At 41.0% G+C, this 22,216-nt stretch overlaps 2 protein-coding genes and 1 long non-coding RNA gene across 8 annotated transcripts in view; 2 read left to right on the plus strand and 1 right to left on the minus strand.

Moving 5' to 3' along the window:
* Positions 1-18,447, plus strand: part of HEATR5B (HEAT repeat containing 5B) — a 55,011-nt gene extending 36,564 nt beyond the window's left edge. Inside the window, exons 28-36 of the mRNA XM_021528091.3 lie at positions 362-599; positions 1,263-1,523; positions 2,458-2,585; positions 2,772-2,916; positions 8,416-8,685; positions 10,439-10,663; positions 12,598-12,749; positions 15,674-15,887; positions 17,494-18,447. Coding sequence (XP_021383766.2) covers positions 362-599; positions 1,263-1,523; positions 2,458-2,585; positions 2,772-2,916; positions 8,416-8,685; positions 10,439-10,663; positions 12,598-12,749; positions 15,674-15,887; positions 17,494-17,798 — 1,938 coding nt within the window. The 3' untranslated portion in view covers positions 17,799-18,447. The remainder of the gene's footprint in view (positions 1-361; positions 600-1,262; positions 1,524-2,457; positions 2,586-2,771; positions 2,917-8,415; positions 8,686-10,438; positions 10,664-12,597; positions 12,750-15,673; positions 15,888-17,493) is intronic.
* On the minus strand, positions 522-20,615 carry LOC110469406 (uncharacterized). Of its 2 annotated transcripts, none has more exons than XR_002465240.3 (3): positions 20,107-20,615; positions 11,132-11,205; positions 522-626 (listed from the first exon to the last, which is right to left on the minus strand). It is a non-coding gene; the product is annotated as an uncharacterized LOC110469406 (long non-coding RNA). The 2 variants fall into 2 exon arrangements; XR_002465241.3 differs by lacking the exon at positions 522-626 and adding an exon at positions 10,659-10,712.
* Positions 20,616-21,204: 589 nt separating this feature from the next.
* The window catches only part of STRN (striatin), a 68,001-nt gene continuing 66,989 nt past the window's right edge, over positions 21,205-22,216 (plus strand). For 4 of the 5 annotated variants that reach the window (XM_021528085.3, XM_021528086.3, XM_021528087.3 and 1 more), the window contains exon 1: positions 21,205-21,603. In XM_021528085.3, the coding sequence (XP_021383760.1) occupies positions 21,298-21,603 (306 nt within the window). In that variant the 5' untranslated portion in view covers positions 21,205-21,297. The remainder of the gene's footprint in view (positions 21,604-22,216) is intronic. The other variant, XM_021528090.3, reaches the window with a different exon arrangement.

A 22,216-nucleotide genomic window follows, 5' to 3' on the forward strand; every position in this document is an offset into this window, starting at 1 on the left:
CTTCTCTATCTATTTCTACATACCAAGCAGTTTCAATATCCTGCTTTCTGCACACCATCTACTCTTCAGGGCCATGCGAACTTTGCAGCAGTCACGTAGCCCTCCCTATTTGGATTAATTTTACAGTATCATGTCCCTTGTCGTTCAACCATTCCTCTGTCAGGCTCTCTTCATATATACACACTGGTAGACATAAAATAAAGGATTTAAATAAAATGGAGTTGTATTGAAAATCTTTTATCCAGTCATTTTCTGGTGAATTTTATCTGTGTGGAATCTGTTACATTTACATGGGAAAGGCTGCTGCTTTCCTTTCTTCTTAGAATCTCATAGCACAGACTTTGACATGTTTTACTTCTAGGTGTATGTTGTTGCCATGAAAATTAAGAAAGAAGCAGAAACCAAACCAAAGCGTGTTTCAAAGAGCACAGAGGAGGATGAGGATGATTTTGGTACTGTGGATGAGTTGCCACCAGACAGTTTGATAATGCTTGTACAACCTGAGCTGCCAGCACTGAGCCGTCTTTGGTTGGCTGCGCTGAAAGATTATGCTCTTTTAACTTTACCAGCTGAATTTGCTACCCAGCTTCCACCAGATGGTATGCACTGAAATTTCTTGTTGTGTTCTGCAAAACAAAAAAGAAAGAACAAGAAAGAAAACTGTAGCTGGACATTCAGAATTTTTCTATAAATTATTTGGTATGCATGTTTTTTATGCAAGTGATAAATTTCTGCCTGAGAATATAATAGCAATGTTTTCTAACTTTGAATAGTTTTTTCCTTCAATTTGCAATGGGTATACTCTTTATTTAAATCATTGAGATCATTAAAACCATGTCTTTGTGGAATTAAAAGTACTTCTTCACCTCACTTCACTTCTTCACCTATCAAATGCAAAAAGATCTTGGTTGTATGAAAAGCATAGCCCCTGAGATCAGAGCAGACACTGTTTTACAGTATTTCACTGAATTAAGAGTGAATGATTTATATGAAATATGCTGCAAGACCTGATGACTGGACCTGCCTTTCTTGCTCTCTGCTTGCTGCTTTATTGAGGCCAGTGCACTTTCTCATGAGATGTACTAATATTGCTACTACACAAGGAGAATTGGAAGGTACTGCCACTAACAAGGATCACATCTGATTATGTTTGTGGTCAAGCATACCTGGAATAAATATACTAATAAAGTCAGAGTGCATGCTTTTTTATCTGTTACTTGCAGAGAACTTTAGAATTTACTTTTGCTTTGTTAATTGAACAGGAGGAGCATTTTACACTCCCGAAACAATAGACACAGCTAGACTGCATTACCGAAACTCTTGGGCTCCCATACTGCATGCAGTGGCACTTTGGCTAAACAGTACAGGATTTAACATGTCAGAGTCAACAGAAGAAAGTGCTGCAGCAGTGCCCAGCTCTCAGAAACGTGCTACATCCATTATGCTAAACCAGACACCTGGAACTCCACCTATCACTAAATCTTTGCCAGAGATAAACAAAGATCGAATGCACTTAATTTTGGGTAAGAGTTACAAGTTTAGAGTTCAGTAGCAGCATATTATGGTATGAAACACTATGAAAATGAGAAAAGATACTTTGCTTGAAAGCTGTGAAGTTTAAAATTTCATTACATGTCTGGACACTAATGTTTTGAAAATCTCTGTCTCATCCTCCCTTTTATCTCTCTGCCTTCTGTGTTCTTTGTAGCTTTGATAGAGTAGTCAGTGTGACTTATGATTTATGTAATTGAATAAAATTAGTAGGAACTGTTCAACACTGTAGTATAATGCAGATGATACAAAATGTTATGCTTCAAAGATGCAAAAGCTGAGAGGTTAATTAAAATACACACCCCTATAAAACACTGCTTAGTAGAGACTGATATTTGGCAAATCATGTGGAATAGCTTTTGCATCAGTTTTTGCATCTCTGAGTAGCACTCACTGTTTCTCTTTGTTATTACCTAACAGCTTTAAGAGGTGGATCTAATCTGTTGTTCTGAGGAATGCCAGAAGTTTGCTGAGATATAGACATTTAAATCTGGAATTAAGTGCCCTATGTAGAAGATGAATATTGCATGATTTTTTGAGCTTAACTTCATTTTGGTTGTCTTTACATTTAAAGGAGTTAAAGAAAATGAAACTAAATTTACAACTGAAGGATTCATATGTCTGATTTACAGATCTTTAGAACAAAGTATGGATTTCTGTGCAGTAATCTTAAATTGCTTGTTTTCACTGAGTATTATTTATCCTGCCAAATTTTGAGGAAGACATGATGCAGAAGAGGAAGCAAATACTTCTGCATACAATCTCTTCCAATTGAAAGAAATAACAATTGAGAAATACAGCTGTCTTTCTAAAGTTTTAAGAACCTACTATGCTTATAAAAAATTCTAAAAGAAAACTTGATTTTATGATGATATGAACATTCTTTTTAACTATTGCTGTTTTCAGGTGTTAGTATACAGTTTCTGTGTTCCCCAAGACCTGAAGAGCCCGTAGAGCATGTTACATCTTGCTTACAAGCACTACATACTTTATTGGATTCCCCTTGTGCCAGGATCCATATTGCAGAGGATCAGGTAATGTATGAACATGTTGTAACAATCAGCTTTTTTCAGGTCTTGGTCTTTCATCTATGATGATTACAAGAGCTGTAATTATTTTTTGTATGAGAAAAGTATTTGTTCATCATAAACAAGTGACATTACAATTAGGAATGGTTTAGTCCTAATTAATGTATTTCTGTGTATTTTGTTTCACTGCAGCTCCTTGGTGTTGAACTCTTGAGTGTGCTTCACCGACTCCTCCTGACCTGGGATCCTCCTTCAGTCCAGCTACTGGTTACAGGAGTTGTCCAGCAGATAGTAAGAGCAGCTCAAGATTATTTGCAGGAAAAAAGGAACACGCTAAGTAAGATTCTGTAAACATGGCTTGCTTTGCAGAGTAAATAAGCAACAGGTTTTCATATTGGGAAAGGAACTCAGTTGCATTAGAGTATGGTTACACTGACAAGGAAAATGCTGTGTATTTTACAGATAATTTTGATTGTGTGCATGATTACCTGCTAACTTCTTAACTCTTGTAAGCTGTATTTTTTCTTTCTCTAATTGTTCTCATTTCATGTCATGATTTTCATTAATTTTTCTGGAGTAAGAGTGGTGCAAGTTATACCCAGCACACCCCTTATTAATACCTTGCTCAGTTTCCTTAATGTTTCTCTACTGACTGGTTCCTTAGCACTTCATTTACCTTTTTTCTGAAATTTAATGATTTAGCCACCAGTAGAGGACATTGTGATGTGTCCCTGGCACAACTGACATCCATGAGGTGAGTGAACTGCTCCTGAAACCAGTATGGAAAGTTGCCTGCCCAGGAGATCTTGCCAGGAAGTGGAGCAGACTTGCACCTGGGTGCTTACTTCACTTATTCAGGACACTCAGGGTGTGTCAGCTACCAGGATCTCTGGGAACAGGGTGTGCAACAGGAGCAAGGCAGTTGGCATGGAAAGACATGCTCCTGCTGCCCAGAAGTGCTGCTCAAGACTGTACAAGACTGCTGGAGTCAGCATAATGGCAGCAGTGACATACAGCAACAGTCTGCTGACTGAGGGACAATCACCTCTGCTACATCAGAGGTCTAATGACCAGATTTGAAATTCAGGTGAAAATGCTGATGTGCCTGTGGTCCAGAGGCATGTCTGTGCAGCCACAGCTGGAAGTAACATTGGTCTCACCTGTGAGACATGAAGGAAATGCTTGTGAAGGTGAGCAGGTTCTGTGGTGTCAGAAAAGGTAAATAGAGGAATGAAATGTTCTTCAGAGGTCCTGCACGTGCAGGAGCTGAAGTCCCATGTTTCTGAGATGGAAAGACAGCCATAGACTATGCTGGAATATGGCACTGGAAGATGACACTTGCATGAAGGTGGCAGCTGCAATACTACCAGCAACAAAAGGCTCTATCTCCAGATACCCAGGTGGAGAACACTGGGGAGATCTGGCAAGAGGAGATGAGCCAGCTGTCCTACTTTGATCAGAACTGATAACACTGAAAAGAAGTGAAGGGTGATACTGGTCAGGAGCCACAGGCTGCCTGATCAAGAAGGGGAGGTGAATGAAGCCATGTTAAACAAACCCAAAGAAGCATTCCAGTCAAGCTATGGGAGTCTCATGAAAGGCTTTTACCATCCAGTCATGTGCTGGAAGGGTGACACTGCTGGAGGCTAGCACTCAGAAATGTACGAAGTACAGACTTCTTCAGTCCAGATGCTGGACAGTCCAGATAAGTGTGGGGCTCAGCTGATTTGCTCTGCACTTGTACAAAAGAAATGGTTACCAAGGTTAATGGTAGTTCTGGTTGTACCAGCTATGGGATAGTGGAGATCATAATTTCAAGGGAAAGAAAGGCCAAACCTTTTGCTCTGCTACTAATATTCTGACTTGGCAAGCTTTGGCTTGTTCAGAGAGCTTGTAGATGAGATCTTATAGATGAAATCTTGTGGTAAGCTTTCCTGAAGGGCAAAAGAAAGAGGATTTGTTCATCTTTGGTGACAGAATAAATGATCATGGCAGGAGGCTGATTTGGCTGAAAAGGAACTTCTGACTGAACTCAAATGTGACATGGAAGTGCATGGATGTTGGAAATGGGGGCAAGCTGCCAAGGAAGACTGCTGAAGTCTTCCTTGGGTATGGAGGAGTGGAACTGGGAAAGCACAGTTTAGGTGGAGCTGAGACTGATGATGAACATCCAGTGTGACAAGAACAGCTTCATAGATACATTTTCAGCAGAGGAAACTTGGACCTGCTGGGTCCAATGGATTGGGTGATCTAATGACAAAACACACTAGAGGAGAAACTAAGGCACTATTATCTTCTTTGCCTACTCCTCCTGTGTCTGTGTCTAATGAGCAAGCCTAGGGAGAGCAGTGCTAGCTACAGCAGGTGAGCATCCAGTTAGGGACTGCTCACAGAAAAGCCAGTCATCCCGGAACCAGATGTGATGCATCTGAGGGAGCTGGCTGATGACATGCTCAGTTTGTTGCAGTCATCTTTGAAAAGCTGTGGTGCTCAAGAAAGCTTCTTAATGAATGGCAAAAATGAGATGCTGTGACTAAGTTTGAGTAAGACGTGAGGTGGGGTTTGAGTGAACTTGCCAGCAAGCCTGCTGTGCTTGTTGAAAGGTTTTTGAGTAAATTTCTTTTGAAATCATTTCTTAGTACATCAGGTAGAAGAATGTGATTTGAAATAGCACAGACTTAAAGAGGGCAATTAATGTCTCATCACCCTCTGTGATGAAATAACTGGCTTTGAAGGTGGAGTGGTGAATATTGTTTACTTAGACTTCTGCAAAGCTTTTGACCCAGTACTCTACAGTATCACTGTCAAGTTGGAGTGATGTGGACTGAAAAGTAGGAGAATAATTTGTTGAATTGCTGCACTTGAATGGAGTTTGGTGGTTTAAGTCTGACTGGCAGCTGGTTGCAACTGGTGTTCTTTAGAGATCAAGTATTGGGCTGCTACTGTTAAGCATATAGGACAGATAGGAGAGAAAATACCCTCAGCAAATTTGTGGATGATACCAAACTAGGCAGGTGGTGGGTGTGCAGAAGGGTGGTGCTGCCTTTAAGGGGAATTTTGAACTGCAGGTCTGAGAACCTGCTGAAGTTCAGCAAAGAAAAATGCAAAATCCTACATTTGGGATGGAATGTGCTTGTGGGCTGACAGATTGGATAGCAGATTTGCCAGGTGAGGAGCTGTGTCTGTAAATTTCTGGTGTGAAACCTATGCAGCGCTGACGACTGTGTTATTGGGCTGTGTTAGAAAAGCATGACCAGTGGATTAAGGATACGATTATGAAGATGCATCTGGAGTAGTGTCTAGTTTTCTTTGCCCTTCCTCCTCATCCTGAGTAAGACAGATGTTGACAAACATGAAGGAAATTCAATGGAAGTCCACTTAGCTGCTTAGGGAGGGGGAAGTGTGTGACCCATGAGGAGAGGCTGAGAGAGCTGAACTTACTTAATCTGCAGAAGAGAGGGTTAATATGGGATAGAATAGCAATTCCCCTTCTTAGAGGGGATTTAAAGACAAGGCCAGTCCAGACAGTTCTGAAAGGCATGTGGTGGAAGGACAAGAGGCAATGGACACAAACTGCAGCGGTGGAAATCCAGATGGGATACAAGGAAAAAATTAGTCACTGTGGGAGTGGTGAAGCAGAAGAGCAGGTGGCCCAGGGATGTGGTATCTCAATTCTTGGAGATATTCAAAACCTGACCAGCAGTCTAAAAACTACTTTCTGAGGTACTTTTAATGACCTCTTCCTTTTAAGAGAGAGTGTCCCTGTTCAATCATCCCTTTGCCATTTCTATAGAAATCTCATATTAGATATACTGTTTCCATCTTTGCTAGGTAGATTAGTTTCCAAGACACAACCTGGGAAATAGTTCATTGATACCTGGTTAAGTTGGGTAGGTCTTCCAGATTTTCAGTTACCTGAAAGAAGTGAAGTAAACCCCAGAGAATATTCTCTTATTAAGGAAAATTAGTCTGTCGTGGTTTGACACGGGAAAAGAATTTTCTTGGAAGGAAGAGGTCAGTCCAGTCAGGGGTCAGGTTTGGATACTGACACTTGGGTGACCAATTGAAGGTGGACACGCCTCTGAGAACACAGAGGGGTTACTCCTGTGAAATGAAGGCTTTGTGAAATATTGCTCCTCCTCAATTTGAAGGAAAGAGAGACAGCCGGGGACCTTAGTTGTTAGGGAAAGAAGGTTGGGGAGAGATAATCAAGTGGCTGTTGGCTGGACTCTTCTTGTTAACAATAGACTGAACCAACTTCTCCAAGAGAGACTGCATTTCAGGGGGATGCAATGGTGAGCCAAGAAACTCCTTCAGCAACTACCAGTTCAGGAATGAACAGAGGTCAGTGGAGGAGGGTGTGAGGATGCCCTTCGTCTTCAGAGAAGAAGAGAAGGCAATCTTTGTTCTTGGATCCCCGGTCCCAGGGAAATGGGGGGGACTGTAGTCCCAAAATGAGACACTGGACTGTTGTTCCTGTTGGTCCATGGCAAAGCATCCTTAAAGGAGCCCTATAAGCAGTCTCTGTCCATGCACGGTGGTGAGAGCACTTTGACATGGAGAGGAGAGTGTCACACTGGCAGATTCTCTCCGGGTGGTGCCACATGTGACATGAAAACACAAGAGGTGGCAGCTGTGTTTCCTGGGGGTCTATGGTGCAAGGGAGACTCCTCTCTCCCCTGATGGACTCAGTATTGATCATGTGGAACGGTGAAGACTGGATTAAGGGTCCAAATGTGTCTCGTTGTGATTTATTGGAGGTGGGTGGGGGGAGGAGGAATGTTTTGAAAGGTTTTCATTTCAAATTTTGTGTGGGTTTTTTTCCCCCTTTATAGTAGTAGTAGTAGTAGTGTAATAAAGTTTTCCCCTTGTTATTAAGTTTGGCCTGCTTTGCTCTGTTCTAGATCACATTTCACAGCATTCAGTTGATAGGTTACATTTTCATGGGGGTGCTGGCATTGTGCCAGTGTCAAACTGTGACATACTCTTAATCTGGCACAATGTACTGTTGATGAAAAAAATAAAAAAATACAACTGATAGCTTTTGCCCCTTTTCTATGTAAAAAAAGGGAGAAAATTTTGCTGGAACTTGAGGAACCAGCACAACTGAAAATGCAGGCTCTGTTCCTTCCTATGAATTAATGGAATTGTTTACTGTCAGCCTAGTAAGCTGCTTTTTTCAGATTGATGAATGTGATAACAGTAGCAATCATTTAAATTCATAGGAGCTCTATAGGGGTAGTTCAGGCCAGCTTTGACTTACTGAATCTCTGTTGCTGTTTAATGGAAGAAGGAAAGACTGCAGCTGGTCAAGCTGCCATCAAAAGAGAGACTTTTTGAACTGAATACACTCAGATAATGAACTTAGACATAGAATCCTACAGTGTTTTTCTGTTCTCTTATTTCATAATCAGTTTAGGCTAGAATAAGATTTTGCCAGGTTGGAACATTTAATTAATAGCTATTAAATTTAAATATATTGTCCTGGCTATTTATTTGTCATTGGTCATTGTTAATATTACTATCATTTTTAAGAGAAGCAAGATAATTAGCTGTAGTTTTATTTTGTGCAAGACTACATTTATTTTCTAGTTCCAGAATGATTTTTATTAAGTATTGTTGCAATCACAATACTTCTAAGGCATTTTAAACCCCTTTAAGTCATTCTAACTAAAACTAATCTGACATGAGCCATGTTTGTCTTATGTTACTGTAAAGCAACTTTTTCTTCTTGATTTTTAACTCTTGATTTTAACTTTAACTTGTGAAGAGTGTGTCACATAATCTTTGGAATGGCATGTTAATTGTCTCCTCAGACATTTCTTTCATTTTTCAGATGAAGATGATAATGAAGAAAAAGAAAATCCTCTTGCTTTAGGAGAGGGAGGTGAGAGCGGTGGTCTTGTGCCTGGAAAATCTCTAGTCTTTGCAGCCATGGAATTGCTCATGTTCATCCTAGTACGACACATGCCCCATCTGAGTTCAAAAGTGTCAGATTCTCCAAGTCATGTTGCTGCCAAATCCCACCTCTCTGAGGAAAGTGCTCGTCTTGTGGCTGCCACCGTTAATATTCTGTCTGATCTGCCTTCCCTGTGTTCTCCAGCAGGTAAGGCATTGTAACAGAATGTGTGTGAGTGTTAGCACAATGAGGATATGATGCTAAAAACAAGCTGTAAATATACTGATATAAATGCTTTAAGAGCCATCTATTAATAATATTTAGGTAATTAATTAAATAAAAATTCAGGTTTTTACAGTGAGCAACATAAAGGTAATTTGATTTTAAGTTTGCATGTGTGCTACACATTTGCTGAGGAAATGATGATCTCTGTACCAATCTGATTTCATTGTTGGTTTTTTTCCCCTTTTTGCATGCGTTTTAAACCCTTTGGGCAATTTTTAATCATATTGTTAAAGAACACAGACATTCTGGAGATAATTAAATTCCTGAAAAGTTCATGAAAAGCAGCAGCTGTATGAAAAGACAATCCTACTGAGGGAAAAACAGCATAATTCATCTGTGGTGCACTTGGGCTTGCCAGCCGTTGGCTGTCAGTCATTCCCAATGTGATTGTAAACTAAATGGAGCTTTCTTCTGCCCAGGAAGACTGTCACAAAGGATGTGTGTAAGCTGGGATAATTGCACTGAGGGAAGTTCATGGGTAAAGGACACAATTACATGGAAAGCTGTGCTCTTTGACTTTTGCTTTTTGGAGAGTAAATTGCTTGACTGTTGTCTCAAGAATCTTTGGGAAGTTTCACGTAGCCATATAGATAAGACATTTTAAAGTTAGTTCCCTAATGAGGTGCTCTGCAAATAACATGTTTGGACAAAGTTATGTTCAAAAGACAATATGATCTGTCTTGAAACAGAAATTTGTGAATTTGTGTCTTGCACTTCTTTAAGGAACAACAGATTTTGAATTGGAGTCATGCTGTTTTTATTTGATTCCTGATTTTTGGGTTTTTTAAAATTTTTTTTTGAGAAGGTGATGGGAAAGAGGGTGGGCAAAACCAATAACAATATTACTTCTATGTTGTCTGGAGTGAGGGTGTTACTCCCAGTATTCTCCCAGTATTTGGCAAGTGGCCATTGCAAGTAGCTCAGAAACTACTGTTAGTTTAAAGAGCAGCCCCTTCCTGTCATAATTGTTCTACTTTATGTATTTATCCTCATATCATTCCCAGAAGCAGGAAAATGGCAGGATTTGTGTTTCCACAGATGTGGGAAAATGAAGCATAGAAGAGATATGGAAAGAAGCTTGACTGTCTGAAGTGATCTGTAGATTGATTTTGCATGCCCAAACGCAACAGCACTCTTCTTTTGTAGGGGCTTAAAGTCTGCATATGTTATTGAAACTCCTACAGCCTTTGTCCATGATTTGAGACACCCAAACAGCTTCCTTACTTGCTTCTGGAATTTGTTCCACACACCACCTTACTTGGAAAGTGCAGTAACTTTGTTTGGATACTTGTTTGCAGACCTGCTATTGTTGCTGTTTATAAGACCCCAGTGATACGTAGATCCTTCTAAGGTGCTTAGCAATCTGGATGACATACCATGTATCACATGCTATGTAGGACAAAGCTTTAATAGCTAAATCATCATTCCTGAGCTGACAGCAGAATTTCACTTGTTGGCTTGTGTGACTTGTGTTATGATACACTTCAGTAGCCCTGATGAATGAATTTGGTGAAAAAATGTTGAAGGACACATATCACTTGTTACCTGAATTGTAGTTTATCTCATCTCCTTTGTCTTCAACCATATGTATCTCCAACCCATATTGGGAAAAACAAAGAGGTTATCTACCATACTTTAAAAATTCTATTTTATCTTTTTTTTTAATTTATTTTAGGGTGTATGACAGTGTTACCCACTATCCTATTTCTGATAACAAGGGTATTGAAAGAAACAGCAGTAAAGTCAGCAGATAATCAGGTCCCACCTCCAGTCACTGCAGCTCTTCAAGGGATAAAAACTATTGTTACTCTTCCAACAGTCAAGACTGATGAAACTCAGAAACAATGGACAGGTCTTATCCGCAGCACTCTGGCATCTATCTTGGAAGACTCTCAGCCTGGTAAGTGGTTTCCCCGTGCAGGAGTTAAAATTCAAGAAAAATTACTTTTCTGTAATGAAAATGCAAGTATGGTATCAGCCTATAACTTAATGGAAGACGTGAATGAGCAAAACTCCTCAGTTGCTTAACAGATTTTATTGAAGAAAAGCACAACATTGGCATTAACGAAGTAGTTAGATCTTAGGAGTTGTCACCTCAGATTTGTCCTTGTTTGGTCTGTTTTCTTTAACAGTGTTGATCATAACCTTCAGTTAGAAGTTTTCCCTTTTGCAATGCATGTGGCATCAGCCTCTCAGGTTTTATGCTGGCACAAATCATTTAGTCTTAATGACCGTCAATGTTAAAGTGAAGGGAAGACAGCCACAGATAATTGTGGAAAGGTTCGTACTGGAGTAGAATACTCACAACACTGTTAAAAGCTGTCTTTGGTGAGAAAGAAATCCTGGCCAAAAAATCCCTGTTACTCACCAGCACAATGGTTACTGTCTCTTCAGAGAACTGCAGACCACCTCTTATGATTCACAGACATGCTTTGCCTTGCCCTTCAAAAAGTGAAAAAGATGTACAGTCTTAGCTGCATAGTTAGCAGAAGAGAGACACAAAGATTTGCCATTTGCATAGTGGTAGTCAGCGAGAAAAACATCACATTACATTGCCAAGGAGCCATTTGTAGAGAGTGAAGAGAGGCTTGAATGGAGTTACTCATGTGAGATATGGGGGATGAGGAGGTAATTGCAAATGATTCTGAAATGTCCAAAGTGGGAGGATCCCTAGCTTTGTGTTAACCAAGCCAAACTTCTAATTTGATTTGTCACATCAGCTCTTGTTTTCCAGCCTTTTAGTTCCTGTAGAGATTTCACAGGCCCTCTTTCCAGAAACATCACAGGCTGGAGACCTTTTTGCAGGCATCAGAAATTTTTCTTGGTTCCTTGCAAGAGTGCATGTTTTCCTTTCCAATCTTCTGTGAAGTGTGATAGGTCACACACACAAAAATCTAAGCAAGGTCCACTGCATTCAATTTCAAACCTCAGCATTCAATAAAATTTAAACAATGCAAATTTAAAATAATTTGAATAATGTAAGAAAAAATTTTACTTAAAATGCTTGGAGTAGTTTTCTGAAGCTAAGCCAGTTGAGTGACTAGCTGACATCTGTAAAGGTCTGTCATGCTGTTTTCCTTTTTTGCTGACTTTATATATTATGCCTCTCAGGGGAGAGCAGAACCAATGTGGCAAGCCAGACCAGCTGAACAGTGCTTTTTATATATATTATAATAGTTGATATATACTATATATTATAATAGTTTATATATACATATTTTTGTTCCTGTTGTGAATTCATGATTGAGATCTGTCAAGACAGAGCTTATGCAAGGAGAAAAAATTGTGACAGTGCCAAATACAGGCTATTTGAAAAGCAGAAAAGGTTAAAGTAGGACTGTTCCTGTTGGTGACAGTTGGCTGTCAGATCAACTAGTCTGTTCTGTGAAACCTCATGTTAAGTCAAAGTTGTTGCCATGCTGGATGTCTATTTCTTATTCTGCTGTATCAGCTGAAGATAATAATTTTAAAAGTGAAGTAGACCTTTAATGGGGAAAGGATCTAAAAATATCTTCTTTCCTCTTGTTTGCACACTGAAAACAAAAAGCATGACTTGGTCTGACCAAGTGTAGGTGGTGCTGTTTTCCTTGATACTTAAGTTTCAGAAAGATTGATTTATTTTATTAAAACAACTGTTAGAACAGAGTTACTCAGATTTTTGTCAGTCACAGTCAGTAATGATACCATAATAAGTAAATGCTTATGCAGTTGCAAATAATTTCAAATACATATATTCCCTCTTTGTGAGTTTTATCTGTGTTCACTGGCTTTTACGAAATAAATGCTAAAGCCTTTTTGGCATAAGCTAAAAGCATTTTTGGTTTTGCTTTTCAGAAGCCTCTAAACCTATTCTTGATGAAATAAGCATACTTACAGCTATTGCTCTCTTCCTCTGGTCAGCAAGCACTGAAATAATTGGAGTGCAGTCTTTACAAAATGGATGTATGAACAGATTTAGAAGTGCATTGAATTCTTCTGATCCTTGGGTAAGATCATGTTACAGAAATGTGAATGATATGCAGCCAGCAGAAACTAATCATGATATATTTAACACACTTCCTGAATGTTTTGTGATGCATTTACTTCAGGGACAGGTACTGCTAGAATTTTCAACAATGCATTATTGAAATTAATGAGAAAAATAACCCAAACTTAGTGCTTCTAGATAGTGTTCATGGCTTTGTGCCAGGTTCTTGACTTCAGCTTTTTAAAACTGGTTTTGTCTCTGGTATATGAAGTTTTATCAGATGGAAAAGTTGGTTACCATAGAGGAGTGACATTTTTACATTAGTGTTGATCTTTTATAATACAAACTAAACCATTTTTTCCACAGATAAAATTACAGCCCACATTTCTGATCAATTTTGTATTTGTGCCAAACCTGTGCTTATTTTGCGTGTTCATATAAAACTCAGTTTGTGAGCAAAAATACGATTTTGTGGGCACCATCAGAACATCTACAGATTATGATTAATTTGTTTCATGATTTCACTTCTGCCCTTTGGCTTGCCTTTGTGAAATGCCTTCTGAATTATTTTATCATTGAAGGGGAAGGTTAAAAAAGTTGTAGACTGACTTGATTCAAGCAGGCTAATGCACTGTATCGGTAGTTAAGCTTGATTTTTCCAGCCATGTATGTATCAGTATGGATGGGTATACAAATCTGCAGGTGGGAGCTAAGGAGAAAAATCTGTTATATTTCCACAAGCAAACACTGCAGGGATTCCTGAGAAGAAAAACATGCAAAAAATGCAGATGTGTTTAGGCTCACAGTGAAGCATTTAAAATCCTATTTAGACCGACAATTGTCAATAGCAGGGCAGGTGTTTTCCAGTGTAAACATAAAATTCAGTTGATTCTGAAGCCTGACTCTGGATGGAAAGCTAGTTAGAATTTTATTGTGTGAATGGAAATGTCAGTTGTATTAAGTGAAACTTTCATGTCATACTCTCTCTCAGCTCTGTATAAACACATGAACAGTGAGAGAGAAGTACATCGTTGCCCACTACCCTGCTAGAAAGCTGCCCGTCAGCTGGAACTTACCACTATTTTTGTAACACACAGAGCAAGTTTGGAGAGCAGCCAGATGGTGTCCACTCTCTTCTCACTAATGTGCAGAGCAAATACTCTGTAATACTTGTGTGTTCATTCTGGCTTTTTAAATGTAAAATATTTATTGTTGCAGTCAGTAATGAGACACTTGTTAATAATAAAAGCATGATTGTGATCACACTAAGTGCACTGAACTGATTAAGGAGAAGACTCTTCCAAAGAAATTACTGGTGCCTTAAAAGAAATACAGGAGTATTTTTAAAACTACTACCACATGAAAAGGTCAAATATGTATAGTAATAACCAGAAGTCTGGTGAGCTCAATTCCCTTTTGTTCCAACAAGATAACTCAGTTGAGAGACCCAGGTGTTTTAACGCTGTTGGGCGAGTTTTACATCAGAGTGTGACTCTTAGGCTTTGAAGAAGCTCTGATTTTACCTTCCAGGAGTTTTTGTAGACTTCTGTGAATGCATTATAGTCCAAAGACACAGATCAAAGGAAAAACGCTTGGATGAAATTCTGCTGTCAGATGCAGTCATAAAACTCTTCTGAAATATGGCTACATTTAAGAAACTACTTCCTTCTTTCAAAGGTTAATCTAATCATCTTTAACAGCTAACAAGGATTGAAGTTTAAAGAAAGACAGAAAGGGAAGAGAATTATTTGTAACAGTATGGAGAGATAGAGGTAAAATTTGTTGAAAAGGTCAAAGATGATGATGAGTAAGGTATTAAGGAAAATGTACTTTTCTATGGAGCTCTGTTTCAAAGCATACAAATGATATGAGACGTGTTATTACTTCAGACCTTAAAGATAGAATTGTATAGAAAACCTGCAGCTGTATACTATTGAATTAACAGTAATATGAGCTGCATAACTCATATTTTCTTACCAGTAGTTTTTATAATCTATGACTTTTATTCAATAATTTTATTTATATATCTATGTTTCCAGTAATCCCTGGATCTCCTCACAGATCATTTTGCTCAGTAGTAGCTTCTCTAGAACATTTCTGTTCAGCATGTGCTCAAAAACTCATCCTGTTTGGACTTGAGTGCAGTTAGAAAACACGTGCAATGTTTTATCCTCATGTTTGTTGTGAGGCTTCACCTTTTCAAAAATTCTGGGTTATTTGTAGGGGATTTTGGAAGAAGATCCTTGTATGCCCCAAAAAATGCATTCATACATCCATCTGAACAAGATCATCAGTGAGTCATTTTCCCAAACCTTGGTTTTAATAATCTCTGCTTTCCACAGAGAGGGAGGAGGAAAAAAATAAAATAGAAGGACAACAAGGAGAGCATTCTGTGATCAGGTCATACTATGGCTACACATATAGTTCTAAGCTACTACCAGCACAAAATAAAGAATGAGAAGCAAGGATGGAAAAGTTTGACACTTTTGGTTACAGCCTTGGTTTATATTAGAATAATAAGATCACTTTGTTCTAAGTCATTTTTATGGGCTGTGTGGCCCTTCTGGAATTTGAATAGCATATCACGATTTTGAAGATTAGACTATTACTAGAGCTGGTAGTTCTGAGACCTAAAGATGCAGTTCATTGTGAGCTGGTGTGACTGACTTGTATGACATTAACTATGCCTTTATTTTCTCAGAGTTTATATTGTTACTGCTGCTTAGTACTTGCATGTTCTTTCTAATTGTTCTTCCTATTATTGAACACTGGGCTAATACTGCTTTATTAGCTGGGCTGTGTTGCTCCTTTCCTCTTACTTAGTATATTTCCTTCCCATTTAGTAGTATTTTTTTTTTAATTTAATCAGAGATAACAGAGTTTATTAGATTCCCTGAGTAACCAAATAACCTTGAAGACAATGTATTATCTTGATTTTATTAGGTTCAAGCCAAGTGTTATCAGCTTCTGCTTTCTGTGTTCCAACACACCAATCGTGCCCTGTCCACTCCATATATTCATTCATTGGCTCCTATCATGGTTGAGAAGTTGAAGGCTGTGGAAAGGAGCCGCCCAAACAACCATCTGGAGCTTTTAGCAGTCCAGGAAGGAATTAAAGTCCTTGAAACGTTGGTTGCCCTTGGTGAGGAGCAGAATAGTAAGTATGTAGGTTTTCTAGATAAATGAGTAATGCTAAAATAGAATATTAAACATTAGAAATATTGCAGTTAGGAACTTGATGGCATAGGCACAAATGGAGTGTGTGTGCAACATGCTTTTGTAATTTCAGTGCAAGAACTTTTGTATGCATTAAATTGCATAGCGTATATGCCATGATATGCTATAACTTTTACATTTCTGGTGATTGGAGGAAAAAATCTAAACATGAATTGCAGTAATAAGTGATATTTTACTCTGTTTGGAAATTTGTATTTCATGGTGTTTCAGTTTACTTTTTCTCATTGTTAACTTTAATTATTTTACTAGACTCTTATCAGATTGCTTCTACCAGCTCAATAAGTTTTAGCTAAAGAGCCCAGGAAATCGAACTGTACTGGTCAGAGTATCTTGATTGTAGATGAAGCAAGATTCATTAGATAGAATACATTACTTATAGTTTATCTTTGAGTTAGTTATTCTTCAACTGAAACAATGTGCATTCTGAAGACTTACTGTCTTTGACATTTGACTTCAAATGCTGAAAAAGCTACTTGTAAAAATACTACTGTTGGTTTTTGGTAGGGTTTTTTTGATTTTTTTTTTTTGGTTGGTTTTTGTGGGTTTTTCCACCCAACATACTCCTTGTTGGAACTTCTGTTTTTTGATAGATTATAAAATTTCTTGAGCCTCATTCTGGTTCTGGAGCATTTGTTTGAAACACACGTGAAATGAAAATGAGAGAGTAACTGAAACAAGTGAGGAAACAGATAATCTGATTTGCTGGTTGGAGACATGCACCCCATGAGTATGAATTAGTCAGAACCTATAATGAAAAATAATTAATACTCTGGTAATCTAAAACAATTTAGATAAATGAGTTACCATTAATTTTTAAATTCTTTGGACTTAAAATGTACAATTACCAGGTTACACATTTCAAAGGTATACTTAAATTCTTACTAGATACAAAAAATTGCCTTGTTGCTTAAGTTTCGCTGCCTTTTTTGTTCTCAAGGTCAACCCTCTTGATCCCTTTGCCATTTTGGGCTGTGGCCTTACTAGGTCATGCTAGCTGAAGTATAGCTGCCCTGCTGGTTTTTGAGTTAGGATCTCCCAGACCAGTCCAGCATAAATAACTGCAGATAACTGTCCCTGACTTTTTTGTGAACACTTGCATTCTGGTATCAGTTCACTTATGCTCGCTGGGGAGGTGAATACTCAAATTCAATTGAATAACATTTCTGTCTGCCTGAAAAGTGTTTTGAAATCCTTTAATATGATAGGTACTCTACATCTTAAAATCTTTCATCAGTGATCTGCAATTGGATGGTGCAAAAGCATCTCAAAATAAGCATCAGGATCAATATAATTGTAATGAACAATAATAGAAATCTTAAATCCAGTCCTGGTAAGACAGAGTAGAGTGATCAAAGCACAGGAAGCCATCTACATTTCATTTGTTTTAATTTGATAATTTTTTTGATTACAGTTTCTAATGTCAGTTCTGAAAACAATATTACCCTTCCTTATCTGTGTAATAACTAATAATTTTTTTTTTGTTTCATTCTCTGATATGGTAATTACATTTTTTCTTTCATTTTTAGGAGTACAGTTGCTTGCCCTTCTCGTTCCCACTCTGATCTCCTATTTACTGAATGAAAATGCCTTTGCTTCTGCATCTACAGCATCTAAGGATCTTCACGAGTTTGCACTTCAGAATCTAATGCACATTGGTCCACTTTATCCACATGCTTTCAAGACAGTAATGGGAGCTGCTCCTGAATTGAAAACACGTCTAGAAACTGCAGTCCGAGCAAGCCAGGCCAGCAAAGCAAAAGCAGCTGCTAGGCAACCAGCACCCACAGTACATTCCACCCCGACAATTAAACTGAAAACTAGCTTTTTTTGAATTACTTTTATTAATTTTGGACCATTAAGTAGTCAGAAGCATTGCATTATCCCTACATACATGTCTAATTTTGTGTAATTTGTATGTGAAAGACTGTCTGATGGAGCTTTGTGTAATTATTTGAAATCCATGCATTACAAGGGAAGTAGTGTTACTTGTATTTGTATAGATTTTTAGGAAATTGTGATCATATTTATGAATTTCTGTTATAAATTATTCACCAAAAATTATTATGTATCTAAATAGTTTTATTTCTTTTTAAAAGCTATCTCAAACCCTTGAGTGGTTTTTGAATTCTGGTGATTGTTATCCTGCCATTGTCCCAACACACTAGCACAGTGGGGATGGAGAGAAGAGGAAAAACTGTTATGAAGTACTTACCCTCTACCATGGGGAATTTCTAGTGTAGAAGTATGAATTTTTTCCTTTTATTAAAAAAAAATAATACTGAAGGGGACTTCGTAGATTGTTTCAGCTTGCATGAAAAAATACCCAAAATCCCACAACAAAATAATTGAAAATTTTCAGCCTTTCTTAAGGTGAATGATCAAGCATGCTGTCTTAATGAGTTGTCGTTATTTATGTGGTGTATATCTCTTTCCAATCCTTTCCCATGCTTGAAAATGAATAAAGGATGCAAAGAATCTAATCCCCTATCTCTTTGAATGTAAAGAATGCACTGGAAATTGAGTTTATAAAGAGAACTGCCTTCTATCTGCATTTGTAGGTATAGATCTTGGCCTTCATAATGTGCTCTGTGTTTGCAGTCTTCCAGTTCTGCCAGCGACTGGTTGGATATGTGATCAGTCAGTGCTCTGCCCTTTGTTCAGACTCAGGTATTTAGCCTTCCTGCTAGATCATACCCGCAGTCCTTGGTCAAGTTGGAAAGCAGAGGTACTGGAGGACATTGCACTGTACTGACTCAGGGGGCAGAATACAAGCGAGGGCCAGGCTCCTCCAGTTTTTCCTTTCCCTACCAGGCATTTTTCAAAAGCATGTGGCTCCCCTCACCTCTGAGTCTCATGTGCAGATTTTGGGGCTTAGGGCTCAAGTGTTGTGCTGACCTTGCATCACAGCCAGGGAATCCCAGTGTGTGTCTGCTGCCAGGCCTCACCCTTCCTATTGGCAGAAGTACAGAACTATGTATTTTCTTGTGTATATAGGACTGACTTACATGGATTTTTTGACACAGCTGTTAAATTTATGGGCTTTTATAGGCATCTTTCCATACATTTTGCTTTATAGAGAGAAGTAAGTAACATAACCAAGGCCTGCTGAATTTCAACTCTGATGTTTCTCTGTATACTCTGTAAAAACTGCATATTTCAGATGCTTCAACTGAAAATATAACAAAGGGATAGTAAATAGAATTGAATATGACTAATATCTGCTTAAAATATTTGTAGATCACTATTTTTGCATACATACTTGCCTCTATGCTTTCTATTTTCCTTTAAGACCTTATCTAATATCCCTTTGAGTATCTATGCAAAATGGTCAAGACAGTGCTCTTGCCCTATGGTAAATTGGCTGTGTGCAAATATTTAACATAAAATCAGAAATGCTTTTATTTCACAGTGAATGTTTTAGTACTAAAGTGAGGACACGCATACTCTAATTTCAATTTTTTTTCATTTGAAAGTATTAAGGAAACTTCCAGTTCAAAATTCAACACAAACATTTTGCAAGTAAAACAGAAAACAAGTTTATAACCTGTTTTAGATTCCCTCCCCTCCACCAGGTAGTCTAGGAATTAATGACTTCTTAGAAAGATTTTGTCTATAATCGTGTATAGTTTTGTTTACATTAAGTTTTCTCTCAGCACTTTTAAGTTTTGGTTAGCCTCTAGTTGATCAGATATCTGAAAACTCAGAAGAGGGGAGAGAAGTGTAGCAATCAAGCATAACTAAGAAGTCAGTAGAACTATAGAAAAAAGTTAGCAGAAGAGAAAATTACACTAGATAGATGTAGAGGAATAGAGAAGGGAGAGGTTTTTCTTTGAATTTTGTGTGGCACAAAAAAACATGCACAACTCTTGTTTGTATACATCCTTCCCCAGTTTAGTCCTCGTTTGCTTCTCTGCTTGCTCCTGATACTAAAGTTATAGTCATGTGGTTTTACAAAATATTTTGGCATCCAATTCCATTTGATTAAAAAAACTCAAGTAACTCGCAATGGCCGTAGTGCTTATTGTTGTTTGTCACTCTCCTTTTCATATTTTTCTTTGTCAATAGCCTTTTAAATGTGCTTTTTAATGAAACCGTTTGCTCCGCTTCCCCTTCACATCTTTCATCTCTCTGCTGTTTACCTTTTTTCTGGGTCAGCCTTGTTCTGCACGGGTTCCTTGCCGAGGTCCCCCAGATCACACTCCCTGTCCCGAGTTTTCGCTCCCGTTCCCCGCTGCTCTCCGTATGCTCTAAGTAAGCTTCCTTAGTGGTCTTTCCCAGAGAGATGTTACGCCAGCCACAGCTCAAGCTCCGCGGGTAGGATTATTTACGAAGCAGGCGGCTGTGGTTTCGGAGCAGTCACAAAGAACCGGGCACCGCTGCCCGAGAAGGCGGCGGGGCGCTCCCGGTGCGCCGGAGCACGGCCAAGGGCGCAAGCAGGGCGCGTTCCCGGCGCCCTCGGGAGCCCCACGGCACCGCCTTGGTGGCACGCAGCATGTCTTTCACGGTGCTGGCCTTCGGCACGGCCCGATGGAGAGGCGCCTGCGTCTGCCCTCAGCAAGGCTCTGCTGCTCGGGCGTACATGGCGCGGAAAGGGAGCCCAGCTTCGTCCCTTAGTGCCATGGGGAGAGGGCAGTGCGGCCGACACCTTCCGCCCTCAATCCCATACGCTCCTGTTTTCCCTGTCCTCGCAGAACAGGCAGCGTGTCCATTCCTGAAAAATGTTGTGTCGCTCTCCTTCCCAAGGTCGGAAACGATGTTCAAGAAACCCCTGTAGCCTTGGGCAGGCTTTCCAGCTTTTGACAGTAAGAGGCCGAGCGCTGCTCGGAACAGGGACGAAGCAGAAGAGACGGAGCTGCCAGGGCAGGGCCTGGCGGGAGCATCTGCGAGATGCGGGAACTGCTGCGAGACACCTGCCCTTCCCGCGTTACCGGGCTGGGCTGCGGGACAACCCAAGCGTTTCAGTCCCGCTCGGAGGTGGAGGTGCCATTAACCTGTACTCCCACCGTAGGGACTACCCCCGCCCAGCCGATCGGACCGCACGTCCCGGCGCTGAAGCTCAGCCGTCCGATCGCCATCCCTGGGATTACGGACGTCGCGGGAAGAGGGCGGCGAGCCTCCCCGCCATCCAGCGGAACTACAATTCCCAGGAAGCCGCGCGAGGCGGTGGGGCGAATCGCTCCCCGGCTCTGTCCCCGACGGGCCACCGTAGCAGCGGGCGGGGGCGGCTGTCAGGCGGTGACGGCGGGTGGGACGCGCCCAGGTTGTTGCTGCTGCTGCTGCCGGGACGCGGCGGGAGCGGCGGCGGCGAGCCAGGCGGACCCGGCCCGGCCATGGACGAGCAAGCGGGGCCCGGCGTCTTCTTCAGCAACAATAACAATAACAACGCCCTCCTGCTGCCGCCGCCGGCGGGCGGACCGGGGCTGGAGCCGGGCGAGGCGGCGGCAGCGGCGGCCGCGGCGGCGGCGGCAGGAGGAGGCGGCGGAGGAGGGGGAGTCTCAGCCTCCGGAGCCGCCGCGCCGCTCTCGGCGTCCCGGGCTCAATACAGCGTGCCGGGCATCCTGCATTTCCTGCAGCACGAGTGGGGCCGCTTCGAGGCGGAGCGCGCCGAGTGGGAGGCGGAGCGGGCGGAGCTGCAGGTAACACTTGCGACCTTCTGCTCCCCCACAGCCCGGCCCCGGCGGCCGCTCCCCCTCCGTGTCCCTCGTCTCTGCGTAGCTGGAGGGGGAGCGGCCGCCCTGGGCGCTGCCACAGCTTGTCGTCTTCCCCGAGAGGGAGCGGCCGGCCGGGCTATTTCGCTGCCCCGAGGGCGGCCGCCCCCCGCCGCGGCCGGGCGCGGGTGGGACGTGGCGGCGGCCCGGCGGGGAGCGGGCCCAGCCCGGCGGCGAGCGGCCCCTGCGGCTGTGCCCCTCTCACCTCCTCCACTGAGTTTTCCGGATGCCCCTCGGGGTCGGCCGCCCCAGCGTGTCGCCAGTTTCAGAAGCCCTGCTGAAATCTGCCCCCGGCAAGCTGCGCGCCCCCGTTGTGCCGCGGCTTCGCCGCTTGTGCCGCGGTTGCCCTCGGTGTCGCCCCACCCGCACGGGGGCCGGGCCCGTGGGACCGGCTGGGTCCCCTTCGGTACTATGGGGCACGTTTTCGTTTGAAAAGCGATGGGGCTGATATGCTCATTAATGCATGAAAGGACTGATAGTGATCTTGTGGTTGAAGTACTTGTGAACTGCTGGCCTAGAGCCGTCGCTCTCAGATACTCAG

Source organism: Lonchura striata, chromosome 3, assembly GCF_046129695.1.
Source record: "Lonchura striata isolate bLonStr1 chromosome 3, bLonStr1.mat, whole genome shotgun sequence".
Taxonomy (NCBI): domain Eukaryota; kingdom Metazoa; phylum Chordata; class Aves; order Passeriformes; family Estrildidae; genus Lonchura; species Lonchura striata.